The sequence below is a fragment of the Artemia sp. Qi Xiang Cuo genome, chromosome 6 (assembly GCF_049724085.1).
Source record: "Artemia sp. Qi Xiang Cuo chromosome 6, ASM4972408v1, whole genome shotgun sequence".
NCBI lineage: Eukaryota > Metazoa > Arthropoda > Branchiopoda > Anostraca > Artemiidae > Artemia > Artemia sp. Qi Xiang Cuo.
Genome location: NC_142799.1, coordinates 56011851 through 56039654, shown reverse-complemented (window position 1 = coordinate 56039654; position 27804 = coordinate 56011851). Strand labels below are relative to the sequence as shown.

The following is a 27804-nucleotide window of genomic DNA, read 5'->3' as shown; positions in this document are numbered from 1 at the left end:
CTCACGGTCTATTATAAGTCTCTTGTAGTCTTCTTCTTTATCTAATCTTTTTGAAACAGATTTAGCTTCTGTTTCTTCGTCACAGCCTGATTCAGATTCTGCTTCTTCTAAAAGTTCCTTGATATTTATGTTTTTCAACTTCCGTAGCTTTTTAAATAGTAGTTGGTCATTGAATTCAGGTGAGTGCTTTTTTAATTTCGCAAGCTTCTTGACTAGCTTCCAGTCAATATCTTCGTCGGGGGATTCTTTATTGATTTCTAAAATGAATAAAATAGGAGAGATTAGGAAACGAAACTAAAGTTGCACACACGATTGCCATATTACGAACAATGATTGTTTGAGTAATATGGCTAAGGGTCTACACCAGGTGGTTCACAGCCGGGGAGGGAGGGGGAGAATGGTGGGTGATTTCTGAAAAGATTTCTATACTGTCACCTAATATGGGGCATATATAAAGTAGTAATTTCAGTAAAAGCCTTGTAGGCTATTTTAAAGTAGGAACGAGGTCGTGTTATACGGTGGGGGGTCAACAAATTTGAAAATTGTGACGTCTGCTTTACAGGCAGTAGGTCTCCTGTTCAGTTTCAAATAAAGTTTTTTTTTTGGGGGGGGGGGGATTTTTTTTCTAGGAGTGGGGTAGCTAATGGAAGAGCGATACAAGAATCAATTAAAAAAAATTAGAGATTTGATACCAAAGGATTTAAAAAAAACCTAAAGGTTGCATGGTTGTATACCAAAAGGTTGCATGGTCCTCATAAAGATTCCAGTGCAACACCGGTCAGTTCCGTTTTATGTTAATATTTTTTTCTCACCAGCCAGTTTTTATTAAACGCGTTTGTTTTTTTTGGTTACTATGAGCCGTGGTTCGTTCTTTACTATGTTGAAGCTACGACTGCAACTATCATTAAAACGGTGATTACTCTTCAGAAAGCTAATAATCCAATCTCGCTATCTGTAGCCATCTCAAAGAATGTATTCCTTATAGTGAATGCTCTATAAGCCAACATGGGGACAACTTACCACATATTTATTTGACAAATATGTGGTTGCATGGTCGTATAATCTTGTGAGAGGGATGAAACGATCGGAAATTGAAAGTTCTCAAACTCTTTTTTACGAGTCGAAAGGGATCCACAAGCGGCAAGTTCCCTTCTACTTTTTTTGCCTTTGGCCACACCCGTAGACCCCACGGTGTTCGTTCAAAACTGCAAGTCAGTCATTCCACTCACATTTGTCAGATAGTTAAAAAAGTACTCCTCTAGTGAGGGAATGTACCATGCAGTCCCATAGGCAAAAACCCTGAGTTATAAAATGACCCATGCTTCGCATTTACATTTTAAGAGAAAAAGAGTTTATGTTGCATAATTTTTTCCAGAAAGATAGGCATGTTCACCATTTTTAAGCAGGAATTATCCAAGAATTATCAATATGTGTTATTGGGCGGCAAAAATGTGGCCCGTGATAACTCACCACAAAAACAAGCTAAAGCTAGACTCAGTGTAAAAACATGCTAAATTTAAAAACGGGCTAAGCTAAGATCCAGCTGCACTTAGTCTTTCCCAGATGTAACTCTTAAGAAGAAATGTGGGCAGGTAGCCCCTTTTAAATAAAAAACATGCAATTATTTTCAATCAGTATGACTTAAGGCACTTATTTCCCCCATTCTTTCACCGCCAACTTTTTAGCAGAATGATGAACCTATAGTACCTTGTTTCATGGCTGCAGCGGTAGCTGAAACTTAGTAAAGAGCGAAACACGACCCATAGTAACCAAAATTTTAAAACGCGTTATCAAAAAAATTTCCATCTGTAGTTGATTAGGAAATGGTAACTCTTTCTTCCATAAATTTTAATTGTGAAATGTCATTACATAAACAAATTGATAGGAATTTCGAAAAAGAAATTGACATGGAGGAAATCCATAAATAGGAGGATTAGAGAGAAAACCACTTTTTCCATGGGAAGCACTGAGGTTTTTATTTTTATTTTCCTCTTCTTGTTCTTGTTTATTTTACCGCTAGTGAGGCACTAGAACATCATAGAGCCTTTTTAAGGCTAATTTCAAAGCTAATTTTTTCGTGCGATTTTTATTTATATATAAATTCAACTTGATAAAGACATCATACGGTGCCATATGGCACCAAGAAATGGCACTTTCGGCTCCATGGCTGGTTTGGAAAGGCCAGGAAGCACGAAAAAAATATCATCATAATCTACATGGTTGGAAAACCTAAGGTTTACATTTCCCTAAATAGCAAAATTCCCCTCCTAGGTCCCTTTATAAGCTTCATAAATCGTCTATTGAGTAACTAGAACTAGGCTAGCGGTGTCGATTCACAAAAAAGGAGGGCAGATTTATTTTTCAACATCTAGGGGAGAAATAAATTTTTTGTTTTTTCAATAAAAAAAACACCAAAAAAGGACATTTTTCAGTGAAAGTACTTCAAAAAAGATATAAGGAGGGGGACCTAGGAGCGGATCACAGCCTACCTACCCCCCACCAATTGACACCACTGGAACTAGCAGGCAACTGCGACATCTTAGAAAGATGTTTCAAGGCTCGATTCAAAGATCTTGATCATATCAATGTGCTTTTTGTAGATTTATGTCTGAAAAGAACATAAAAAAGGCACATCGAGCTTTTAGCTCGTGAATTTCTACCACATAATAAACGAATTATCGGGAAGAACAACAAGTAGAAAACAAACACAGCTAAATAGGACACGATGGTCTAGTAGTTAGGGCCCTTCGTTGTGGCCGTGGTAAACACAATTTAAATCTTGGTTAAGACAATTCCTTTTGAAATAAATTATTACTTTCTAGTCCTCCAATAACGACAAAAAACAACATACAAAATGTTTTACAACATACAAAAATGTTGTTCAAGGTGGGGGACTGTAATTATCCTTGAAGGTTTTCCGACTATGGTAATTCCAATAGTGCAATTTTTATTTCCAATGGTCAGTTCTCCTAAGATTTTATAGTCCAAGAACCGACTTGTGATGCTTCCCTATATTTGCAGAATTCTGAAAAACTAGCACTTTACGGAAAACTAAAATTTCTTGAGTTTTTGTTAGAAAATTAAAATCGAATAGTAAAATCCATTAATTTCGTGGCCAGTAAAAAACTAGTGACAGCTTTATAAATTAAACTTTTATTTTCTACGGGCTATTTAATGATTTTATACTCCTAATCATGTTTTGTTGCGATAGTTTTGTGCAAATGGAAACTTGCCCCCCCCCCCCTGCAATACCTGAGCCACGAGCTGTTCAGCAGAAATTCTGGCATGTTATTCTTTTTCCTCCGAATGACTAAAACTTATGAGACAAGTACCTTGGGTCAATGGAAAATGAGAATGATGCTCTTAAGAGACAGTACCCCCTGTTCTGGGCTTTGCATGGATGTCCTAATATCCCCCTGAACCTTATGGAACATGTACCAAGAGGACCAAGTGGACGATGTTTCAGAAGCATCTGGGTCCCGCTTAACTCGCCGATGAAACTGCCCAGGTTCACTTGCAATTTGGTTGAACATCGCTATAGTCAAGCAAGCTGCCCCTAGAAGTTTTAGATCACTAGCTCTTCTCAAACTTGTCGGTAGCTGCAATGTTACAAAACTAGAGGACTCCTCTTAAGAAACATCATAACAGAAAAAAAACAAAAAATTATTAGGCACTGTAAGCTGCTTTTAATACAAGTATATTTATCTTTTAAAGTGTTCCTTTATTTATTATTTGTAACTACTAGGCTTGTAAATAAAGTAATAAAAATAATGGCAGAGTATATTGTCTAGAAACACCAATAGCATCCTTTTTTAAATTGCTTGTAGGCAAATCTATGATGTCTTCAGTACAAGTTTGAACTCACTAGAGCGAGTGCTGGTCCCTAACAGCTATTTCCATTCACCGTTTTTCTAGTGCGTTATAAAAATAAGCGGTGACAGTTTGGAGCAATGGTGTGTATTCGATTTCGTTTTAAACTAGGACACATTTGGTTTACTTCAGCCAATAAATCGTTGAGTTTTTTTTTCAAATGCCATGATTCTCAGGTGGTTTAAGAAATACATAATACCTAAAAATCAACAAATTGCTTCTTAGCATGAAAACTCACTCGAATAGTATTTGCCTAGTTAGCTTAGTTGTTAAAGCAATAAAATTAAAAAACAGCATCTTACCATTTTTAGCTGTTGCAACTGTATTAACCGCATTGTATAACTTAACAGGGATTGTCTGGCGGCTTCTTCTCGTTGTTTAATTAGAAAAAGTGGATCCTCTAATGCATGTATAGAGTTATACACATCTGCTTTGGCTGGGCTAGTCACTTGCAATGTAGACGGAAGAATATCTATAAATTATTAGTAAGTTTAAATCTTATATGACAAAAATATAAAATGGCCCTCTTTTCTGCTTTTATTACAGCAGATATATTTTGCAAAAGTCTCCTCAAGTCATGCAGATAGAACGCGCAAAATATACAAAAGTGTGTATTCGAATTACAGGGAACGATGCTAAATACCCTGGGCATACGATATGTGCTGAAAGGAGCAGAGCGGTTGTCTACTTCACTAACATGGAATGAAACATTACATGGATTCATGAATAATGGTAATATACTGATTAGCCTGGAATTACATTTCTTATTCCTTTTCGTTGCCATAATAAACACTATGATTTCCAAGAAGTTGTCATCCACGAGTGCACACAAGCCTGCATACAGGGAAGGACGCGTGCTACATCCTCTAACCACAAACAATCATGATTTTCCAGAATACTACTTTTGACCCCCCGCCCCCCAAGCCTCCTAAATTGAATTCTCTTCCTAAACGGATATCTTCTTATGGGACTGACGAGACCCCGTAAGCACTTTCTATTTGGTTCTATATTAAAATACACCTCATTACTATACCAAAATAATTATTTCCTTATCAGGAAAAGAAAATTTTGGACTAAGGTGAACCAAGGTCCCTAACTAAATCTTTCTGAGGGGATAGACGAGCCTTCGACAATATTTTCAGGGGGTGGACTTCTAGAAACAGGTTAAAGCTTTATTTTGTTCTTCATGCAGCAAATTTGGCCTGAAGGGACTTAAGTCCTAATCCTTTTGTCTGTAGACGGAGTATGGAAGGTGCCCCCACCAACAATATCGGCGTAAATGATACCTATTTCTTGAAAATGTGGAGCATAGTCGCTTAAAAATGCACTGGAAAAAGATGAGACTGCCTACGACTAAATTTTTAGGAAACAGAGCACAAATGTGTTGATTTTGAGGTAGCTGATATATAATGAAAAGAAATCTATATTATGAATTACTGTAAAGAGTTGACCTTTATTAGATTGAAGAGTAACAAAGAAGGTATACTCATGACATATTGATCAATTCAGGAACTCATTAGCAAACTATTGGCCATGTAAAAGATCCAAACGATTAAACATGGCCAAGTATTTTTTTTCTTTTCTTGAAGGAAGAAAAAAATCCAAGACAGATACAAAGGTCATATTTCAAAGCCAAGTATACTAATTCAATTATGGAAAGCCTCTAGAGCACAAATTATTAGTTTGATGGGTTATTTCTTCTTTTTTTTTCGTTGTGACAACACACACTACGATCTCCAAAAAGGTCGCAGATAATAGGGCGCAGACAATTGTATAGGAGAAAGCACAGGCAGTAGCCCCTACTGAATAGTCATTATTCTTTTAAATATTCAGATAAGCTCGTATCATTATCGTGTAATTAAATAGCTATCTACGGTTTTGGTAGCCCTCGATCCCAAAATATGTTCCCTCCCTAAACAAATTCCTGCTAATTGGACTGACAAAACAGCGTAATTTTCTTCTTTTTTTTTTGTGTGAACAACCTATTTCTACCTTTAAATTTAGTTCTAAAGACTTAGTCGTAAAAACATGAAAGTAGTTAGCAAGGCCCTGGTAGGTGCGCAGGTTAAGGGAACTTATTGGACCCGGCCTTCTCCCTAAATTTCATGGTTTCTCAGCAATTTGAAACTTTTTCCATACAATCCACCCGTTAATTGCTCTATTTGTAATTTGAAACACACACACAAACACAGAGAGAGAGAGAGAGAGAGAGAGAGAGAGAGAGAGAGAGAGAGAGAGAGAGAGAGAGAGAGAGAGAGAGAGAGAGAGAGAGAGAGAGAGAGAGAGAGAGAGAGAGAGAGAGAGAGAGAGAGAGAGGGCATACACAGACATGGTCGACTGAGATTATGTATCCAATCTCACATTACTAGAGAACGGTGGAGATCAGAGCATTCACTCTTCAAAGAAGAGGGAGAGGGAGGGGAGAGAGAGAGAGAGAGAGAGAGAGAGAGAGAGAGAGAGAGAGAGAGAGAGAGAGAGAGAGAGAGAGAGGGAGAGAGAGGGAGAGAGAGAGAGAGAGGGAGAGAGAGAGAGAGAGAGAGAGAGAGAGAGAGAGAGAGAGAGAGAGAGAGAGAGAGAGAGAGAGAGAGAGAGAGAGAGAGAGAAAGAGAGACAGAGACATACACAGACATGGTCGACTGAGATTATGTATCCAATCTCACATTACTAGAGAACAGTGGAGATCAGAGCATTCACTCTTGGTTTCTCGGCTGTGATCAATTGTTTTGTTTTCAATTATCCAGGTTTCCAGGTTGTACCCATCGTAATCGAGACTGCAACTTCCCGATCAATGAAGATGATCATTTAAAATGGCTATCAATATGATGTAACTAAATTTTTCTCATTTATTATTTTATGATAAAAATATTCGCAGTTTTTTTATTGTCAATCGGTTCCCCTGGATTTTTTTTTTCGCTTGAAAATCCAAACAATCATTCTATTTTACTCCGCGAAATTGATCATATAAATTCAAAGTAATGACAAATTTATTATTAAATAGCAAGATTATTTCGATTCAAACGGCAAGATTACATATTTTGGGTTGTCAATTAAAAAGCACGAAGATTAAAACGTGGATAAATGGAATTTTGTCACTGTATCATTTTTTTGTAACTGGGTGTTTAATCTTTTTCTAGTGTCTTTTGAACTATGTTTCATATTTCAAATATTTCATTATCATTTTGATATTTTTTTTCTTATAATCTGGGGCCCAAGGCATAAAAATCTGCTTATTTCTGTGAAGACAAACAAGTGTTTTAAAAGCTTTGAGTGCTGAACATGGTACTTTAGGCAATGGAGATTCTGGTTCACACCGGGACCATAGTTTTTTGGGTGCTTGGCCTTTAAATTTGAGATGAAAAGGGTAATTTCGTTTGGTTTGAAAAAAAATTTACCCGACATTACATTTGTAAAAATCTTACAAAGGCACTGCCTGTTCAAGGAAGAAATCAATGAACAATAAAGATTCTGTTTAGTTCTACAAAAAAATAATATCAATTATATATAATTTCTCTTCTACTTTGACGGGAACTAAACACTACCTCTCCTGGCATCCACAATTCTACTAACAGAAGTCTTTCATAAGGCATGATCATGTGCAACGATTTCGACATGGTACAGCCAATCTCTGTTCCAGAGCCAACCAAAAAGGTGGAGGCCTTTAAGCAGTACTACGTCATCTTTTACCATTGGCCATCAATCTTTCTTCTGGCCATCAGGGCAACGTTTCCAATTTTCGAGCGGATGTGCTTTAATAGCGTGCTTCGAGATGCATCGGTGGTCTTCACGCCTTGGACAATGGCCCAGCCGCATGAGCTATCGTCTCTTTACAATTTCTGAGACTGGGTACTGTTGTATATAGCACTCACGGATCTCTTTCTTGTAGATCCGCAGATCTAATTAAACAGAACGGTTTCAATCCATTTGATTTTGAAGGTAGTTTGTCTATTAAATACAACGACTTCAGAGCAAACAAGTGATTATGTTGCAAAAAGCTTGCACCGTGTTAAGGAAATAGGTTTAAAATCAGGAGAGACTCTCAAGGAAGAAAACAGGATTCTTTTTTATAAAATGAGAATATAAAACATGGAAACTGGGCGAACTTTTGCTGTTCAAAATGCATTTAAACAAATTCCTTCAAAAGATATTTAAAGCAACGGAAGGGCCACGATTACACTAATTTAAATGGGATATGCTCTCACGAGCTCCTGTCATCCTTACTAGCCCTCTTGAACATAGAAAAACAAAAGACACGATGGTGTTACGTGGTGGAATGAACTTAAGCCTTTTAGAAACTGTAAGCGCTGTGTGAAAATTTGAATTTTGGCCCGACATAAACATGCTTAGATCCTAATCCTTAAGTACGTACTTGCCTTATCTTTGACCTTACGGCTTACTTGAAACAGAAAACTCTTAGCAAAAGTGAGACCGTTTCTGGTTTTGCTGAAAGAATTTTGCGTACACTTTTAGCTAGCTTCTCCATCAAATCAGTAGAGCTACAGAAATTGGCTGATAGATATGACGGACTGCATGGCGTTCTAGGTCAGGAAAAGAGATCATAGTTTATGATATTTTATGTTTTTTCCATAGTATATTATATGCTTCCTATCATAGGCAGCGCGCTAGCGATACATATGATCTGTTTTCCTGACCTAGAACGTCATGCAGACCGTTTTCCTGACCTAGAACGCCAATTTGCACTTTACTGAAAAAAAAATACAAATGAATGTGCATTGTCAGTTTAATATACATATACAGATTTTGAGTTATCAAAATGTTAATATTATTTTATTTATTAAAGTTATAAAAGTAAAAACATTTATTCTTTTTTCAGTAAAGTGCAAATTATGTTCTGGCCTTGGGAACGCAGGAGGGTTTTGAACCCAACTCATGTTAATTTCTGCCTGTTTTGAGTTTGACTCGGTTATTTATTGTAATTTCTGTTCGCTTTGGGTTTCATTTATTTATAGATGCTGATTTGTGGTAGTTTCGCGCTTGGTAGATAATTTGATTTTATTTTGCTTATTTTTTGTTTAATGGAGTTCTTTAATTTACTTTGAAAAAAACTTATTTTTTAGAAAAAGTTTTTTTAATTAATAAAGAGAAAGAGAGTGAGCGAGCTTATGATTGTGAGTGAGTGAGGGAGCTGGTGCGTGAGAGAGAACAGAAAGAGATAGACAGAAACAGCGAGTGAGAGAGCACCAGAGCGAGGGGGACTTGGTTGGAGGGGGGAGTGCTAATAAAATTGTATATCTAAAAAATAGGAACAAAAGCACGTTAGTGATAAATACAATGAGACAATTAATGTTCAACCATGGCTGCTTTCTTGTCAAAGACAATAAATCAAAATGACAGTTTGCGGAATAGACAGTAATGGTTTATTGAAAATATTAAGGTAACAAGGCGTAATACTTTCTGGCCCCTATTACTGCGACCTATTATAGAAATTATGACTTTGGCCGGTGTTTTTAAGAAGAAAGCAACAATGCCAGAACGCTAAATCAAACTTTCCAATGGGAGGTGCTAAATTTCCCAAAATGTACCAGCGACCACACCTAAGAACATGGTTTTTACTTTAAAATAAATATAGTTGCACTTATAGATAACTACAATTCAAAAGTACGTCCCATTGTAAAGTTCATATACTAAAATTTTCGAGATTTCGTGTAAAAAGATTCGTACACAAAGTTGTTGTCACTAGTCAACCGTCAATCGCCACCCTCAAAAAACTGAAAAAAAGCTTTTCTTCGCCAAGAAATGCTGTGAAGAAAGTGTTCTGACTGTACGTAGCAGACCAATAAAAGTGCTGGTGAATAGGCATTATGCCGGTAGCACAATTACCTTCATCTCAAAAACGTCGGGCAAAATGATAACTTATGGAATTAATTCTCCTCCCAACTACTCTCCAGCTCCAGCAAAATAATTATTTTAAAATATCTATTATTCGACCTTCGAGTTTTGTATTATTAGTACAATAGAATAATAGTTCCAAAGGAAAATACATCGCCAATGAACTTGAAGAATAAAGCGCAAAAATTGCAACGAAAAACCGAGAAATACATCATTTTAGGACATCAAGGCGATACAAGACCTGTCAAGTTCGCAATATAAAAGGAGAAATTTTTTTTTTTAAATACTAAAAAAAAAAAAACCATAGGAAAAAAATTATTTCCAAATACAATAACAAGTAAATATTTTTTTTTCTGATACCCGAATAACTAAATTATTGAACAAGAAAAATTAAAGCACGGGGTAGCTATATAAAACTTGTCATTGAATAGTTATAAAACATGCTAAAACAGTTCTTTATTTTTTTAGTCTTAATACTTTCATTTTTTTTAGTTTTATGATTTTTAATAATACCATAATTTCGGCAAAAATTGCATTTTCTTAAAGTTTCGTTAATATTAACAAAACTTTTTATCCTGATTTTTTAACTATTCAAGGGTCTTCCAATTCCTTAATTATTTTTACGGGATATTGAACCCTCAAAATTTGGTTCTTGGGTCAACCGAAATAGACATAATCAAATAAAAGCATTTATAAAAGAGAACATAAATTTTGCCCCCCCCAAAATGTAAGCAATAATAGACAGGTTAGTTTAATCAGGTTTGTTGAGATCTTGTTGATTCAACCATAAGAATGTAAAATTTTAATCGTAAATACTGCAAACCGAAATAAACGATCAGGTAACTGACAAGTTAAGATTTGCTCCTTAAGGAAATAAAACATTTATCTCAGCCTTCCTTAGACCTTAGTTCCTCCTATGCCGGCAGAAGTATCCAAGCACCTAGAAAGAGCGACGAGTCATCCCCCACATTACTGCTGCCCCAACGTCTTCCCATTGGGAATGAACTATCGTGTAAATGTGTTTCCTGCCCCGTTGGAAGATACAAAAAATCAATTGTCTCACCATAACAAAAGAGAAACATTCTTGTCCACGGGCTCTTCAAAAGGAAAATTTGTATTTTATAATAAGTTGAAAATTTATAATAAATGAACTTTCTGGATCGCTTCCACCTTAATTCACGATTTTCCACTTTTTTTTGAAAAGATAAAAAAAGAAGACAAGAAAAGACTTACGAGAAGCTTCGGAAGAGAAGGGATAAAAGAATATAATTATGACATTCATCATGATTGCAAGATAAAGGAGGATTCTACGAAACTGATTTATTTGTGTCGACATCCAATAGAGCGTCGGTAAACCTGTAAGGATAAAGGTAATGAAACAACAAAGTGATTAGATATAAAAAGTATGAATACTTAGTTTTCAATTCTAAGCCTGTTTATAAAAGCTTGAATTGTGGTCTTTTTCTCGCTTTCCCTTGTCACAACAAGTTATGACGATAATTAGTGCGAGCGTTCACAACTAAGGCAGCTAAAGATCAAATTGAAATAAGTGAGTCTCTTCGGGGAAACATTAGCGATATCTGAATTCAGAGGACAAGAAGGCAAATTGCTGGATCGTTTAAGGCTTTCTTTTAAAAGGCCAAAATTTCAAGGCCACGGGTTCGGACCGCAGATATAGTAAACACAAATAAAGAGCGAATTCAGTGATAATAATTTATGGCACTTGCTTTCGTCTTTTGTCAATTAGGGTTTCCGGCTAATGGCAAAACTAGATTAGGACCAGGGACGTAATCTTCAAAAATCTTGTCAAACTAAGATAGGCCTACATATTTCAAGCATCCATAGAAACATATGGGTTTTCTTTAGTATATCTTTGCCTTTATGGTACTGTATGACTCATTTAGAATTGTCAAAAATCTTGTAAAAATTAAGACAGTCCTACATGATGGCCTATTTTCTTTATTATACCTTTGCCTTTACGGTAAGATCTAGCTCATTTTTCACTGTCATTTTCTCTTGACTTGGGAAAATCGGCTCCAACTTTGTCCCCCTTCCTAAAATTTTGAAAAAAATACGCCACTGATTAGATTCGACTGCCAAAACCCTTTGGTGAAGATCCGTTCGAGTCTCAAAGCCCATTAACGAGAAGAAACAATAATTGTCTTTCTATACAGGGCCAATCCTGTATAATTGGACCACTCGTATGCACTGATTATTTCTTTGGTTCAGACTTGAATCCAATTCACGTAACTTCGTAATAAGTGGCGGCTCCAATGCGGCAAATAATCTCGTTAATACTTTTTATCAGTAAGTTGATATCGCAGCAAAAACGTCAGGTCTTGACCTGGAAGTTCATTGATATGGCATAGTTTTTATCATTTTATAGTAAGAACACACGCAAAACAAATTGGAAAATTGCTAGCACTTTATCAATCAAAGAAGAAGATATTCAAAAATGACGGACTTGGTGCTGTGTATCACGTAATCCCACACATTTAAGTCCTACACCGTGTATGTTCAATTACAGTGTCAAGACTGTATTAGAAAATAAAATAGTTTCGAAACAATTGCACTACGTAATTTCAGAATTCTAGTTCGCCGATTCTTTTATTAATTGAAAAAACGTTTTCCACAAAATAAAATTTTCAAAGAAAAGTAAAGAACTCCATTAAACCAAAAATAAAATAAAATAATCTACAAAGCGTGAAACTACCGTAAAATAACATCGATAAATAAATGAAACCCAAAACGAACAGAAATTACAATAAATAACCGAGTCAGACTCAAAACGAACAGAAATTAACATAAGTTGGGCTCAGAACCCCTATGCCTTCCCAAGGCCAGAACATAATTTGCACTGTACTGAAAAAAATATAAATGTTTTTACTTTTATAACTTTAAATAAAACAAATAATATCAACATTTTGGTTACTAAATATCAGTATTGACAATACACATTCATTTGTAATTTTTGCAGTATAGTGCAAAATATGTTCTTTCCTTGGGAAGGCATAGGGGTTTTGAAATGAAAAACTTGATACCATTCGCAAAAAAATCTGCTAATTTTCTGTGATAGCTTGGATACACTTGCGCTATTTTGACTTGATTAAATATTAAGAGCAGAAGTAGCCCCGAAAGTTTGAACCTAATACCCTCAATCGTTCTTGGGATACTGCTGAGAAGCTTTATTGGGAATTAGCATTAACACAGTGCATTTTGATTTAATCTTAAGGCATCATTTAGTTTTTAAACATAGAGGCAAATGGGAGGGTGGGATTGGGAGGAAGAATGGTTGCCCTTCAATCACTTTTGACTATTAAAAAGGGAATCCGTCCTTTCTATTTTCAATCGAATGGGCCCTTTTCGAAGTTCCTACGACAACACCTTGATACGAAGTGCCCTGGTCTATACAACAACAACAAAACAAAAAATAATACAATGTACCCACATCGATCATTCAACTACGTTGAAAAATATGGCTATCAACAAATTTTATTGGATGTGTTTGGGGGAATGGTGGGCGTGAGAGGGGCGTTAGTCGCACTCCAATCACTTTCAACTATTAAAAAAGGCACTGGTCCTTTCAATTTCCGATCAAATGAGCCCTTTTGAAGTTTCTACGACTACGCTTTCAATATAAACCTTATATGCCCCCAGGGCATAACTTACAACCCTTGCCCTGAGGGCTGGGATTGCCATCCTCAAAGACTTAATTTCCAGAACTTTCTACTACATAGAAAAAATGGCTATCTGAAAATTTTGATTGGATGAATGGTGTTTGGGGGAATGGTGCACGTGAGAGGGTGGTTAGTTACCCTCCAATCACTTTCGAAAATTAAAAAGGGCAATAGCTCTCTCAATTTCCAATTGAATCAGCCCCTTTTGAAGTTTTTACGACAAATATATCTATAAAAACCTTACATGCCCCCAAGGCATAACTTACAACCTTTGTCCTGGGGGCTCTGGGGGGTTTGTCATCCTTAAATAAATAATTTGCAGCTTTCAACTACGTTGAACAAAATGGCAAACTCTAAACTTTGATTGAATGAGTTTTGGGGAAAAGGTGGCCGTGAGAGGGGGTCAATTACTCTCCACTCGCTTTCGACTATTAAAAAGGGTAATTTCAATTTCCAAACAGTTGAGCCCTTTTAGAAATTTCTACAACAACTCTCTATATAAACCTTATGTGCCCCCAGGGCATAACTTACAACCCTTGCACTGACGGCTCTGAGGGGGTTATCATCCTAAAAGACCTAATTTCCAGAATTTTCAACAACGTTGAACAAAATGGGAATCTTAAAATTTTGATTGGATATTTGGGGAAATGGTGGACATGAGAGGGGTTAGTTGCCCTTCAATCAATTTCAACTATTAAAAGGGCACTAGCCTGTTCAATTTCCAATTGAATGAGCCCTTCTTGATGTTTTAACAACATCGTTTTCTATAAAACCTTACCTGCCCCCAGGGCATAACTTACAACCCTTGCACTGAGGGTTGTGCGGGGGGGGGAGGGGTTGTCATCCTTAAAGACCTAATGTCCAAAACTTTCAACTACGTTGAATAAAATGGCTGTTAAAATTGCTGATTGAATGTGTTTAGGGAAAAGGTGGGCGTGAGAGGGGGGCCAGTTACCCTCCAATCACTTACGACTATTAAAAAGGGTACTAACCCTTTGAATATTCAATCAAATGAGCTCTTTTTCAAGTTTCTAGGACAAAGTTCTCAATGAAAACCTTGTATACCCCCAGGGCATAACGTATAACCCTTGCCCTTAAGACTGTGGGGGGACTGTCCTGCTCAAAGGTATAATTTCGTGAATTTCAAACTGCGTGAAACAAAATGGCTATCTCAAAATTTTGATTAGATGTGTTTGGGGAAAACGTGGGCGCGAAAGGGGGGTTAGCTGCCCTCAAATCACTTTCGACTATTAAAAAGGGCACTAGGCTTTTGAATTTCCAATCAAATGAGCCCTTTTTCAAGTTTCTACGACAAAGATTTCAATAAAAACCTTATATGCCCCTAGGGCACAACTTATAACCCTTGCCCTGAAGACTATTTGGGGAGTGTCCTGCTTAAAGGTATTATTTCCTGAACTTTAAACTGCTTGGAACAAAATTGTCATCTCAAAATTTCGATTGGATGTGTTTGGGGAAATGGTGGGTGTGGAAGGGGTGTTAGTTGCTTTTCAATCCCTTTCGACTATTAAAAAGGACACTAGCCATTTCAATTTCCAATCGAATGAGCCCTTTTAGAAGTTTCTGTGACAATGCGTTCTATAAAAACCTTATATGCCCCCAGGGCATACCTTACAACCCTTACCCTGAGGGCTGTGGAGGAGTGTCCTCCTCAAAAACATAATTTCTATCTGGAAATCATCTACACTGACCAAAATGGCTATTTAAAAATTTTGATTAGATGTGTTTGGGGAAATGGTGGGCGAGATAGGGAGGTTAGTTGCCCAGAAATCACTTTCGACTTTTAAAAAGGGCACAAGCCCTTTGAATTTTCAATCGAATGAGCCCTTTTTCAAATTTTAAAAAAAAACTTGGATTTAAAAAAAAACTTATATGCCCCCAGGGCATAACTTATAACCCTTGCCCTGAAGACTGTGGGGGGAGTGTCCTGCTCAAAGGTATAATTTCCTGAGCTATAAACTGCGTGGAACAAAATAGCTATCACAAAATTTTGATTGGATGTGTTTCAGACAAAGGAGGGGGGCGTGGAAGAGGTGTTAGTTGCCTTCCAAAAACTGTCGACCTTTAAAAAGGACACTAGCCATTTCAATTTCCAATCGAATGAGCCCTTTTTGAAGTATCTACGACAAAGTGTTCTATAAATACCTTATATGCCCCCAGGGCATAACTTAGAGCCCTTACCCTGAGGGCTGTAGGGGAGGGGGGGGGGGGGGTTGTCAACATCAAAGACCTAATTTCCAGAACTTAATACGACGTTGAATGAAATGACTCTCAAAATTTTGATTGGATGTGTTTGGGGAGAAGGTGGGCGTGAGAGGGGGTTAATTGCCCTCCAATCACTTTCGAATATTAAAAAGGGCAATAACCCTTTGAATTTCCAATCAAATTAGCCTTTTTTGAAGTTTCTACGACAAAATTCCCCCAGGGCAAAACTTACAACCCTTGCCCTGAAGGCTGTGGGGGAGTGTCCTCCTCAAAAATATATTTTCTATCGGGAAATCAACTACGCTGAAAAAAAATGGCTATATATATATATAATATAGCTAAAAAAAAAAGATTGTTTCCTTTAGCAATCCCGTACACAATTTAATACTTCGGTTTACCAGTAAGTGCCGCTTTTGTTCTACTATTCTTGCTTTTGTTATACTACTCCGCTTCTGTTGTTGCACAGTGGGTCAGAAATAAATTAATATCATTATTATTACAATAGATAAAAACAAAAATGATTTCACTCATTAAAATGATACGTGTACCCAATAATGGCCTAAAATCAGATTATTTTTTTTTCCAAGTGAGAGATGTGAGGCCAGAATACTGCCTGCAAGGCTAAACAAAAAAATTGAAACACTATTTTGAGAAAATAGCCTGTATATAAAAGAACAAGAAAAGACAGTTGTTTAGAAAATCACGAGGATAAATCAAGAAATCAATGTTAATGAGAAGTAAAATGACATTTGTTTAAGCTTTGGATCTAAAAATTCCTAGTCCATCCTCCCAAAACAACTCACAACATCATCATGCTGTACCGAAGGCCAGAAAAGAAAAGGACAATCCCACTCTCATCAGTCTTACAGATAGGAAGGGAAAGGAGCATTGTGGTTGTTTTTTAATACTTGTCGAACGTAACCATCATAAAGTGGAATCCAGTTACATCTCAGAGAGATAATTCAGAAAATATTAGGATGGTCTTAATTTAATAGTTTCTTCAAATACATATTTTAAGTAATAATTTTTTAATGTTGAACTACTTTTAATAACAAATTCGATTAATTTTTTGAGCTCGCATCGTAAATTAAGCTCTTTCGTAAATTATGTAATCGTAAATTAAGCTCTTTCGTGAATTATGTAATCATAAATTAAGCTCCTTTAGCACATTCGATTTAATCCAAACGTTTCACCACCTAAAATTGGGACGACGTGGACAAAATATATTCAAAAGTCATTTTTCCAACGAGCATTCTTTTTTTCAGCATCCTTTTATTGGCCTACAAAGTTTATCAATTTTAAAAATCAGATCCAACAGAGTTAGATGCTTCAATAGTAAACGTTTCAAATAAAGGAGATGCCATTATTTCTGCTACTCCTACCACAAATGAGTCACAACTTTAAATCAAACTTGGTTAATAAATTAGTATTTAACTATTTCTCTACCATGCTCTGTTTAAGGCTTCTTTACCAAATAACTGTCACGAAGTCCTTTGGGATTTTGAATGCTCGGAATACTTGATTATAAAGATGGATTTTCAGTACCGTATCAGTTAACACCATATAACTACCACCAACTACCTTATCACTATTCCTAAATTGTCTTCAAATAAAAGCTTATAACTCTCACTAAGTCCCTTATAATACTCCTAAATTGACCCAAATATCCCTTTATCACTATCAGGTCCTCTATGACTACTCCTAAACCATCCTCAAATATCACATAATCCCTCTCACTAAGTCGCTTATGAATACTTCTAAATTGTCCAGTTTTATTACCTCATCATAAAAATTAAGTTCCTTATGACTACCTCTAAATTGTGCTCAAATATCATATTATCAGTGTCACTAAACCCCATATCACAATTCCTAAATTGTCCTCAAGTATCACCCTATCTCTATCACTAAGTCCCTTAAAGCTACTTCCAAATTGTCCTCGAATATCACCTGGTCACTATTACTAAGTCCCTTATGACTCCTCTTAAATTGTACTCAAATATCACGTTATCACAGTCACTAAGTCCCTTGCCCCTATTCCTAAATTGTCCTATAGTATCAAATTATCATTAGGCACTTTATCATTACTCCCAAATTGTCCTCAAATAACTTTTCAGGATGAAGTCCGATATTCACACCTCTTTTTGCTTTAGAACCATGCTGTAAGGCAGGTATATAAAATGGTTGGGGTACAAGACCCAAATCCTACTCCAAGAAATATCGTGAGTAATAAAATTCTCCATAAATTTCAGTGGTTTTCCTAAAAGAAACCTTCGTTTTGCTGTTTTTGGCTGATTTTCATAATTTACCTAAACAAAAATTTATTTTAAAAAAGTAGCACTTTACCTATAAAAATCAATTCCAAATATTTGTTGATGGGTCAAGAAGGAATGAGAAGGTTGCAAGTGGTGTTTTCCTTCCTCACCTGAAAATTGCAATGGGCGAGAGATTATTTAATAATTTATCTATAATGTCTGCTGAGTTAAATACCATAATCATGGCATTAGAATACCTTAAGCAAAACCAATCTTTGATTAAAAATTCGAATAATATTATCATCTATTCCGACTCTTTATCGAGCCTTGAGTTGCTGGACTCAGCTCCTCAATATAAGTTGGACATTGACACTTATCATTGTCACAGTATTATTGATAATCTTGCTTCAAGTGGCATAAAAACTTACTTTCAGTACATTCCTAGCCACTCTGGCATAAGTGGTAATCATCAGGTTGATGAAATAGCAAAAAATGCTATAAATATTGACCAGCCAAGTGGGAGACCAATTCCAATTAGAGATATTTACCGATGGAGGCTATCAGATATTAATTTTAATAAGATTAATCCTATCCTTTCCCCCTTTCCCAATAAGTATCTTTCTAAAATTTATCATAGAATTCGTTCTGGAACAAATTTCCTTGCATTCTCATATAAGCTTTCTAATTCAAGTGGTTCAATTCCCCTGTCCCCTCTTTGCAGGCATTGTAATATGAATAATGAAACAATTGACCATTGCCTATTTGAATGTAATATGCTGGCGTCTGCACAACATACCTTGCTTTCTAAACTGTTAAAATACTTTAAACACCACAAAATCCCGCTATCAGCCAAAAGCCTAACCAACTATACCTGCACACAGAGCATAGAAATCGACAACTATCATCTTATATTTGAACTCCTTGAGTTGAAAGATCTACTGAAAGATATCTGAATATATATAATAAATATGAGGCAATCAAGCCAGTAGCTCTGTAGCCCACAGAGTGAAGCAAAAGGAAAAGGGCTAAATAGTTTTACTGAAAAGCCCGCTTGCTGTTAAATAGAAGAAGAAGCACTTACACTAAACATTCATGTTTTACACCATAACACAAATAGATTCTTTTAGTAAAATGGTCGATTAAGATATGCATATAGTATACACAGGGGGTTGCCAACAAGATCGGGGTCATGATGACTTCAACCATAAGTCACACCAATCTTCTCTTTGTATGACTAATACTCCTTCTCCATATTCGCCATGAATTTCATAGCAAAAATATTATCATAAAGGCTCATCCAACATTTGACTGAATATTGAAATTTTGCCTAAAATTTTAATTGCAAGCCAACATTTTAGTTCTCAGTTCTAGTTCAGCATTTAGTTCTAGCAGACAACTGAAAAAAATCCTCAATAAATATTCCTTAAATTAACCCGTTATCAAACTACTTTCATTAAAAAACATAAAGAAATTAATTAAAAAAATATTTCCCAAAAAATGCTTTTCTAAAAAGTAAAGAGTATTTAAAACATAAAAACCCTGTATTCCTAAAAATGTGAAAATGTAAAGTCAAACTTAAAACAAAAGAACGATCAAAAATTAAAATAGATCAAACTTAAAAATAACAAATACTACTAGGTTTGCACGCTAGACTTGAAATCCTTTGTCCGTGAGGACAGGGTCTCGAGTCCTGGTGTGTCACTGGCTATTTGGTTGGGAATAGGAGTCAGTGATGTAACTCTGTAAGTTAAGTCGGCCCATCTTCAAATTGGTACCTGGATGAATCTGGGGTAGGTAAAAAGGAAGAGTGTGCAAAAGCAGAGGATGGCCAGCTCCCAACCCACGATTACAATTCCTGGCTACAGGGCCAGGAAAAGGAGATCAGCACTGACGCCAGGGACTGAAAAGTCCAATGCCGTATTTTTTTATTTTTTTTTTTACTATGGATGAATAGATAAAACCTACAACAAATAAAAATTACATAAATAGACATGAGCAAAAATACTACTCACTTAAAGCGTTTAAAGACCAGAGCGCCATTTGCACTTTGCTCATAAGGAACATCAAGGAACATTAAAGAACGTCATTCAATCTTTAAAGAAAACTGGATGATTAATTAGTCTCACTGTCTTTTTTAGTTCCATATGGTGTACCTGTTTTCAGTTGTTGGATTCTTATTATTTGAAGATGATTCCCAACCGAAAGATGGATTTTTCAGTTCTTTGGGTCAATTTTTCATTTTTTCTCTGCACCGAGGAATAAGAGCTGGTGGAGGTATCGGTGATGTTCTTGGAGAAATCAGCACAGAGGTATGTTGCTCCAGTTTTTGGACCATTTTATGATAAATAGCTTAGAGCATATTGGGATTAGCACTAAAACATCTTCGTCAAGAAGAGAAAGTTCAGAAGTTGAATTGGTTGAACTACTTTTTCTGAAAAAGAAACCAAGTGATGCATCACCTTGAAAAAAAGTAGAAAAAAACAATTGACAATATATCCGCGATTTGGTGTACATAATCGTATGTACTATCTTGTCAGTTACTCATATTCTTTTCCTGTTCTATTGCACACAAAAGAACAGCCTCAATAATCCACTGTGGATACCAATTAATGCAAAAGAGACTTAGAAAAAAAAACTAAATAAAGCTCTAGTTAGGACAATGCTTAACGTCCAGTCTAACTGGGGCAAGTTGTAATGCTGAAAGCAAAACTTTCCAGTATTTTCTCCTTTTAAAGACCTTCGTCTGTCGTCATAAATGGCCTCAACTATGCTTAACACTCTTTTGCTTGGGACAGAAGAGGGTGGACAGCAAAGATATTTCTGAGCAATTTTTGGTAGTTTTTTGAAACAACTGCTGTTATTTCACCACTTTTTTTTTATAACGGACCTTTTTTTCTGTCAGTGACAGCCTCATTCATGTACCTTTCCAGTTCCTCAACAATATTATCTGCTGACTGTTCTTCCTTACTTGTTGAAGTTTCAAGCATTTTATCAAACAGGCAGTCAATCAAACTTGCTGCGTCTATTCTCCTTCATTTCGGGTTATCCTCCTCCTCTTTTCCTGTGGCTACTTTTATTTCTTGCAATGTCTGACTGTATTTCTTCTTGTAGTTACTTTGAAGTATTACGGAGTACCTCTTGATTTAGGGGTCGGTGCTTTTATCTGGATCGAGGTGAGAAGCTTCGCTGGTTGTCCGTTCTTGAACTCACCATACATTTCTAACATTGCTGCTCGAATTTAAACTTTAAACTCGAATATTAAACTTAGGTTAGTCTACAATAACCCATACCTTAAATTGCTAAGGATCCTAGGAATTTTCTTTCAGAGTATCTGAATAAATTGAACAAATTTTTTAGTTTTATTATGGTCATTTTATTTAGCCAAGAACTTTATGATAAATAAAATGTTTTAATTTTATTTTGCTAAATATTATTTTTTCTCTTTTGTTAAATATTCTTTTTTGAATATTCACGCTGACGACTCATTTATAGCATCCTGAATAAAAAATAACCAGAAATTTATATATATAAGACATAATAAAAACATAATTATTAATCTTTAATACTTCTTATATGGCAAAACTACTACTTATTAAACTTACCAGGTTATGTACGATATGCTTAACTTCCTCAATCTATTTGTGATAATGTTGAACATCATATCTGGTCTCATCACTGACAGGTTTGCTGAGTTACGTGCTGAGAAGGATGAAAAAGAAAAGATCCTGAAAAATTCATGTTTTATATATGGTAAGATTCTTTTCTTCCTTTTTGTAAGTTATTTGTGTAATTACTTACACAAGTAGTTTGTTAGTAATTTGCAATTACTTACGATTACTTACGTAGTAATTTGTGCTAGTATCTTTTTTTAAGTAACCACTAATCCTTATTCACAATGGGAATTAGTATCTATTAATTTTGATTTCAAACGACCTTAGGATAACATATATTGGGACCAGACGCGGGAATTTATTTAATCAACGGATTTCCTTCCCCATTCTAAAACGGAACATCAGGCCTATGGGCTGGCATAAACCTTTAGCTAAGAATGTTAATCAGTCGGTACGTGTCCAGGGTAGAAACCTCCAGTTTTTAATCCCCTCCAACTAAGTATCCCAGCGGTATTTCCCATATTTGTGTATACCACGGCTTTTTTATTGTCATTCCTCACCCTCCATAAATATCTTATTTCCTTTTTAAACAGACTTAACTTCAATTGGTGGTAAAACAAGTTATCTTCAACCTCCAAGGTTTACATAAAGAAGAACCTGATAAATAAGTGACTCAAGTGTCGGGAAAATTGTCAGTAACAGCAATCAAGGCCACCCGTAGCAGAATGAGTTGTCATAGTCAGTGCAATAGCGCTGCCTAAGTAAAGAACGATATGGCACAATGTATTATTTATTTATTTATTTTTGTTGGGTTTTAGATCAGGGAACTTTGTATTGAAGTAGTTGTCATAGAAACTTAGAAAAGAGCTTATTCGACAGGAAATTGGAATAGCTTGTCCCCTTTTTAATAGTTGAAAGTGATTGGAAGGCAACTAACAACCCTTCCATGCCCACCATTTCCCCAAAAATCAAAAATTTGAGATTGCCATTTTGTTCAGCATAGTTGATTTCGAGATAGAAATTGTGTTTTTGAGGAGGATACTCCCCCACAACCCACAGGGCAAGAGTTGTAAGTTGTGCCCTAAGGGCATATACGATTTTTATAGAAAGCGTTGTTGCAGAAGCTTTAAAAAGGACTCATTTAATTTGAAATTCAAAGGGCTAGTGCTCTTTTTAATAGTCAAAAGTGATTGGAGGGCAACTAACCCCCGTCTCACGCCCACCTTTTCTCCAAACACATTCAATCAAAAGTTTGAGATAGCCTTTTTGTTCAACATAGTTGAAAGTTCTGAAAATTATGTCTTTGAAGATGACATCCTCCTCCCCTCCACAGCCCTCAGGGAAAGGGTAATAAGTTATGCCCTGGGGTCATATAAGGTTCTCATAGGAAGAGTTGTCATAGAAACTTCAAAAAAGGCTCATTCAATTAGAAATTGAAATGGCTAGTGCCCTTTTTAATAGTTGAAAATGATTGGAAGGCCACTAACCCCTTCCATGGCCACCATTTCCCCAAACACATCCAATCAACGTTTTGAGATAACCATTTTGTTCATTGCAGTTGAAAGTTCTGAAAATTATATCTTTTAGCCAGACACTCCCCCCACAGTCTTCAGGGCAAGGGATATATATTATGCCTTGGGGGCATATAAAGTGAAAGTGATAGGAAGGCAACTAACACCCCTCTCATGCCCACCTTTTCCCCAAACACATCCAATCAAAATTTTAAGATAGCCATTTTGTTCAACATTGTTGAAAGTTTTGGAAATTAGGACTTTAAGGATAAGAACCCCCCCCCTCCCCCAAGCCCTCAGGGCAGGGGGTGTAAGTTATGCCCTGGGGGCATACAAGGTTTTTATAGAACGCGTTGTCATAGAAATTTCAAAAAGGACTTATTCGATTGGAAATTGAAATGGCTAGTGCCCTTTTTAATAGTAGAAAGTAATTAGAGGGCAACTAACCCCTCTCTCACACCCACCATTTCCTGAAACACATACAATCAATATTTTGAGATAGTATTTTTTAACATTGTTGAAAGTTCTCTAAATTAGGTCTTTGATGATGACAACCCCCCCCCCCCCTCCCCACAGTCCCCAGGACAAGGGTTGTAAGTTATGCCCTAGGGGCATATGAAGTTTTATAGAAGTTGTCGTAGAAACTTCAAAAAGGGCTCATTTGATTGGAAATTGAAAGGGCTAGAGTCCTTTTTAATAGTCGAAAGTGATTGAAGAACAACTAACTCCCCTCTCATGCCCACCATTTGCCCAAACACTTCTAATCCAAATTTTTATATAGCCATTTTGTTAAGCCTGTTAGAAAGGTCTTGAAATTATGTCTTTGAGGATCACAAATCCCCCCCAGCCTTCGGGGCAAGGGTTGTAAGTTTTGCCCTGGGGACATATAGGGTTTTTATTGAAAATGTCTCATATAAACTTCAAAAGGGGCTCATTAGATTGGTAATCAGACGCTCTAGTGCCCTTTTTAAAACTCAAAGTGATCAGAGCCCTCTCCCCCTACAAATACGTCATATTGTCCCGAAAAGCGTCTAATAGAAATTTCGAGATAGCCATTTTATTCTAAATAGTCCAAATATCATATAGAAAGGCTTTTGGTGTTGAAAAAAACTCCAGAAATTAGGGGAGGGGTTGTAAGCTATTCCCAGTGGGTATTAAGGTTTTTTTATGGAAGGGATGATTGTTTAACTCCAGAAGAGGCTCAGTCTTTCTCCCTGAAATAGAATATGTCAATATAAAATAAACATAAATTAATCAAAAATTTTTTTTTACAAAATTAATTTTTCAAAAAAAAGTAAAGAACGTCATTAAACCAAAAATGAACAAAAATAGAATCAAATAATCTACCGAGCATACAACTATCACAAATCAGTATCAATTTATAAATGAAACCCAAAACAAGCAGAAATTAAAATAAGTCAAACACAAAACAAGCAGAAATTAATTTGAGAAGGGTTTTAAACACTATGCTCTCTAAAAGCCAGAATATAATTTATATTTTACTGAAAAAAGTTATTTTAAATGTTTTCACTTTTGCAACTTTAAGAAATAAAAATTAATTAAGATTTTAAGGAATAAATATCAGCATATGTATATTAAACTTAGATTGCACATTTTTTCAGTAAATTCATTTAAATTTATTTCTCACTTATTTGAATCTGGTAGTTTTCTCCTTAAATCTTTCTCTCTTCTCACACGGTTCTCCATATCAAACTCAAAACGAGCAGAAATTAATCTGAGAAGGTTTCTAAACAATATGCTCTCTAAAAGCCATAATATAATTTATATTTTACTGAAAAAACTTATTTTAAAAGATTTCACTTTTGTAACTTTAAGAAATAAAAAATAATTAAGATTTTAAGGAATAAAGATCAGCATATGTATATTAAACTTAGCTTGCACATTTTTCCGGTAAATTCATTCAAATTTATTTATCACTTATTTGAATCTGATAGTTTTCTCCTTAAATCTTTCTTTCTCCTCAAACGATTCTCCATATCAATTCAAAACCTTCAAATAATATATTGTTCCTACATAATACCCTGTCTGGCACTCTGGGTTGACCAAAGACCAATATTCTAAAATTACAAGTATTCAAAAAAGAGCAATAAATATTATACTTGGGACAGTCTATACTACATACAATGAAGGTTTGGCTAGACTTGGACTTGCAACATTGGAATCAAAACATCACATCCTTACCTCAAACTTTGGTCACAAGTGCCTTAGTTTTGACTATCATCGACGTTTTCTCCCTCTCTTTAAAGAAAATCTCCCAATCCTTCCTAATACAAGACTCAATACTCGTAGAGCTCCAAATACCCAACTGGACCTGTGTCCCCAAATGTTGACCATGGGGTACAAAATCTCTTTTGTCCCCTATTTCTTTTCCAGTTTTGATAATTGATTTAACTTCTGTTTTATATTTGTTCCCAAACATCTGTTTGATTATTGTATTTGTTCTGACGTGCTTATGGTAGCTTTTGTGTTATTTTTGCACATTTTGATTCCTAATTTAATAATTTATTTAATTTTTTGTTTTATGTTTATCCCCTAATATCTCTTATATTATTGTAATTGTTCTGACGTGCTTATGCTAGCTTTTGTGCTATTTTAGCCAATAAATCATATTCTATTCTATAGAAACAACTAGGATGAACTAAAAACATTATGCTTCACTGCATTAATCAAGTTTATACTCAGCATCTGTTTGCAAAATGAGTAGCTCTTAATTTAGTGAGTAAAAAATAGTTCCACTGATTGTCAATGCCATATCAAGAGGGAGAGAGGGGAGGTATCTGGTTTGAACCCTCCTTGAAATTTTTGTCTGACATGTACAAACTTAATAAAAATACGTCTAATGTATCTTTGTCATATGTAATATTTGTCCAGGAGAATTTTTTTTTGTAACCCTCTCTTCTCAACAAAGATGCTGGATAAGGTCTTACCAATTGATTTAGGAATAATTGTATAAGCGGTACTCTCAAGCAGGCTTGTACTTGGGGGAAGGTCTTCGTACTAATGCCCTTCGCATGAAATGTCAAAATAAATCGATGTTTGTGTCATTCTGTCTGTATCAATTGATTCTATGTGAGTGTGGGTTTAATTGAATCGGCCTCATCTCCTTTTTTCACTTTTATAAAAAAGAGAAGGGGGGTTTGTCTGAAATAATTTATGTCCAAAAAATGGATCAAATTTGGACGGAGGGATTTACAATAGTTCAAGTTCTTTATTAATCAATAAAATTTTTTTTGACAAAACTATCAAATTAATTACCCACAGTGAGAATAACTCGTGCGTGGGTTTATATACACTCAACAATAAATAACTAATACTATCTCCAGATACCATAATAAAAAGATTGCTCTTCCACTCTCCGTACGGTAACAACAAACAAAATCCGCAAAAAATCAAAGTAACTAAATAAATAAAATGAAATGAGGAGCATCCACCCCAAAAAATAAATCAAATTAATAATTACTGATTAAATGATTCATTAATCTAATTTTATTATTAACCAAAGAATTATTCAAATCTATAAAATTATGAAATTTATTCCAATTATATATAATACTATGCCTTGGTGAAAAACGGGACCTTTCAGATTTTATTAAAGCCTGACGGACAACAGAACTGCCACGGGTCAAATGTGTATGCAAAACCTGATTATCATCCTAAAAAAATTTATTATGCAAATAAAAACACTCGGGCAAAAGACCTTGAACGTGTTTAATCTTATAAAGAACAGAATGGAAAGAAGAGAAAAGATCCAGTGGAAGGAAATTTAAAATTTGATACATACTTTTTGTTGACGATTTACCAGGGTAAGAAAACGGGCTAGGCAGGAAATTTTTCAATAGACGCAGAGCTTTATTTTGTTGCCTCTGAAGAGGAAGAATATGAGTTTTAAAAGTATTCAAAAAAATAATGGAACAGTAATTTATATATGAATGCACTAGAGAATGATAAAGAGATTTCAGGGCAAAAAACAGCAGAACAAATTTCAGATGATTCATCATTCCAATATTTCTTGCCAGTTTCATTTGAAGATAAATTGCATGTCTTTAAAATGATAAACTTGAATCCAGTATTATCCTGAGATATTTAATACCATCAACTCTTTCAATTTCAATGGGTAGGCTTTGAATATTAATCATCATAATTTCCGGTGCTGTTTTCCCAGTACCATTGCTGTTTCCCAGTAGTTGAAAAACCTCTTTTTTCAATGTTTTCATGGACATCTTCAGGGGATGAATTCCCCCTCCTAAATGATTTTCTTAGTGAATTTATGTTGATTAAAAATTTCATAATGTGAAACATTTTTATAGGACTGGAGCGGCGCTCATTTGACAACAAGTCTGTTACCTTCAAATACCACATTCACAATCAGCATAATATGTGACACTACCTATTCTTCCTTATCCATATAAAGACGAAAGATCCGACTCAATTTACTGGCCCTGAGAGCTATGTGGCTGGAATGATTCAAGTAAGAAATTTTAACCTAGCAAAAATTACTTACAAAAAATTAAAATTCTAAATTTGATTCTAAATCACCCTCACGTCTTTGGTTAACGAAGGGAATGTAGAGGTAAAGTGACTGCCTTTAGGGAATCAGCCATCGCACTTCTGTTTAGCTTTGAGTCTGGTATTAGATGAATGAATAATTTGGGAAAAAAGGGGAAGACACCCATAAAAATCAAGGAATTTTAATGATAATCACATCATTAAATTCAGCATTCCTGAGAACCTTAACTTAGAAGTTTCAAGCTCCCATCTGCAAAAATTGAATTCTGAATTTTACCACAAGAAA

At 35.5% G+C, this 27804-nt stretch overlaps 1 protein-coding gene across 4 annotated transcripts; it reads right to left on the bottom strand.

Annotated features, from left to right (window-relative positions):
* Nucleotides 1-62: 62 nt before the first annotated feature.
* On the bottom strand, nucleotides 63-27467 carry LOC148951406 (uncharacterized). Of its 4 annotated transcripts, none has more exons than XM_089090855.1 (6): nucleotides 27357-27467; nucleotides 21472-21594; nucleotides 19882-20300; nucleotides 10951-11073; nucleotides 4173-4342; nucleotides 63-257 (listed from the first exon to the last, which is right to left on the bottom strand). In XM_089090855.1, the coding sequence occupies exons 3-6, from the start codon at nucleotides 19931-19933 to the stop codon at nucleotides 213-215; spliced, it is 390 nt and encodes a 129-aa protein (XP_088946981.1). In that variant the 5' UTR covers nucleotides 19934-20300; nucleotides 21472-21594; nucleotides 27357-27467; the 3' UTR covers nucleotides 63-212. The 4 variants fall into 4 exon arrangements, with proteins under 4 accessions (XP_088946981.1, XP_088946982.1, XP_088946983.1 ...); XM_089090856.1 differs by lacking the exon at nucleotides 27357-27467 and adding an exon at nucleotides 17961-18039 and having other exon boundaries at nucleotides 21472-21614; XM_089090857.1 differs by lacking the exons at nucleotides 19882-20300; nucleotides 27357-27467 and adding an exon at nucleotides 17961-18039 and having other exon boundaries at nucleotides 21472-21614.
* Nucleotides 27468-27804: the final 337 nt, after the last annotated feature.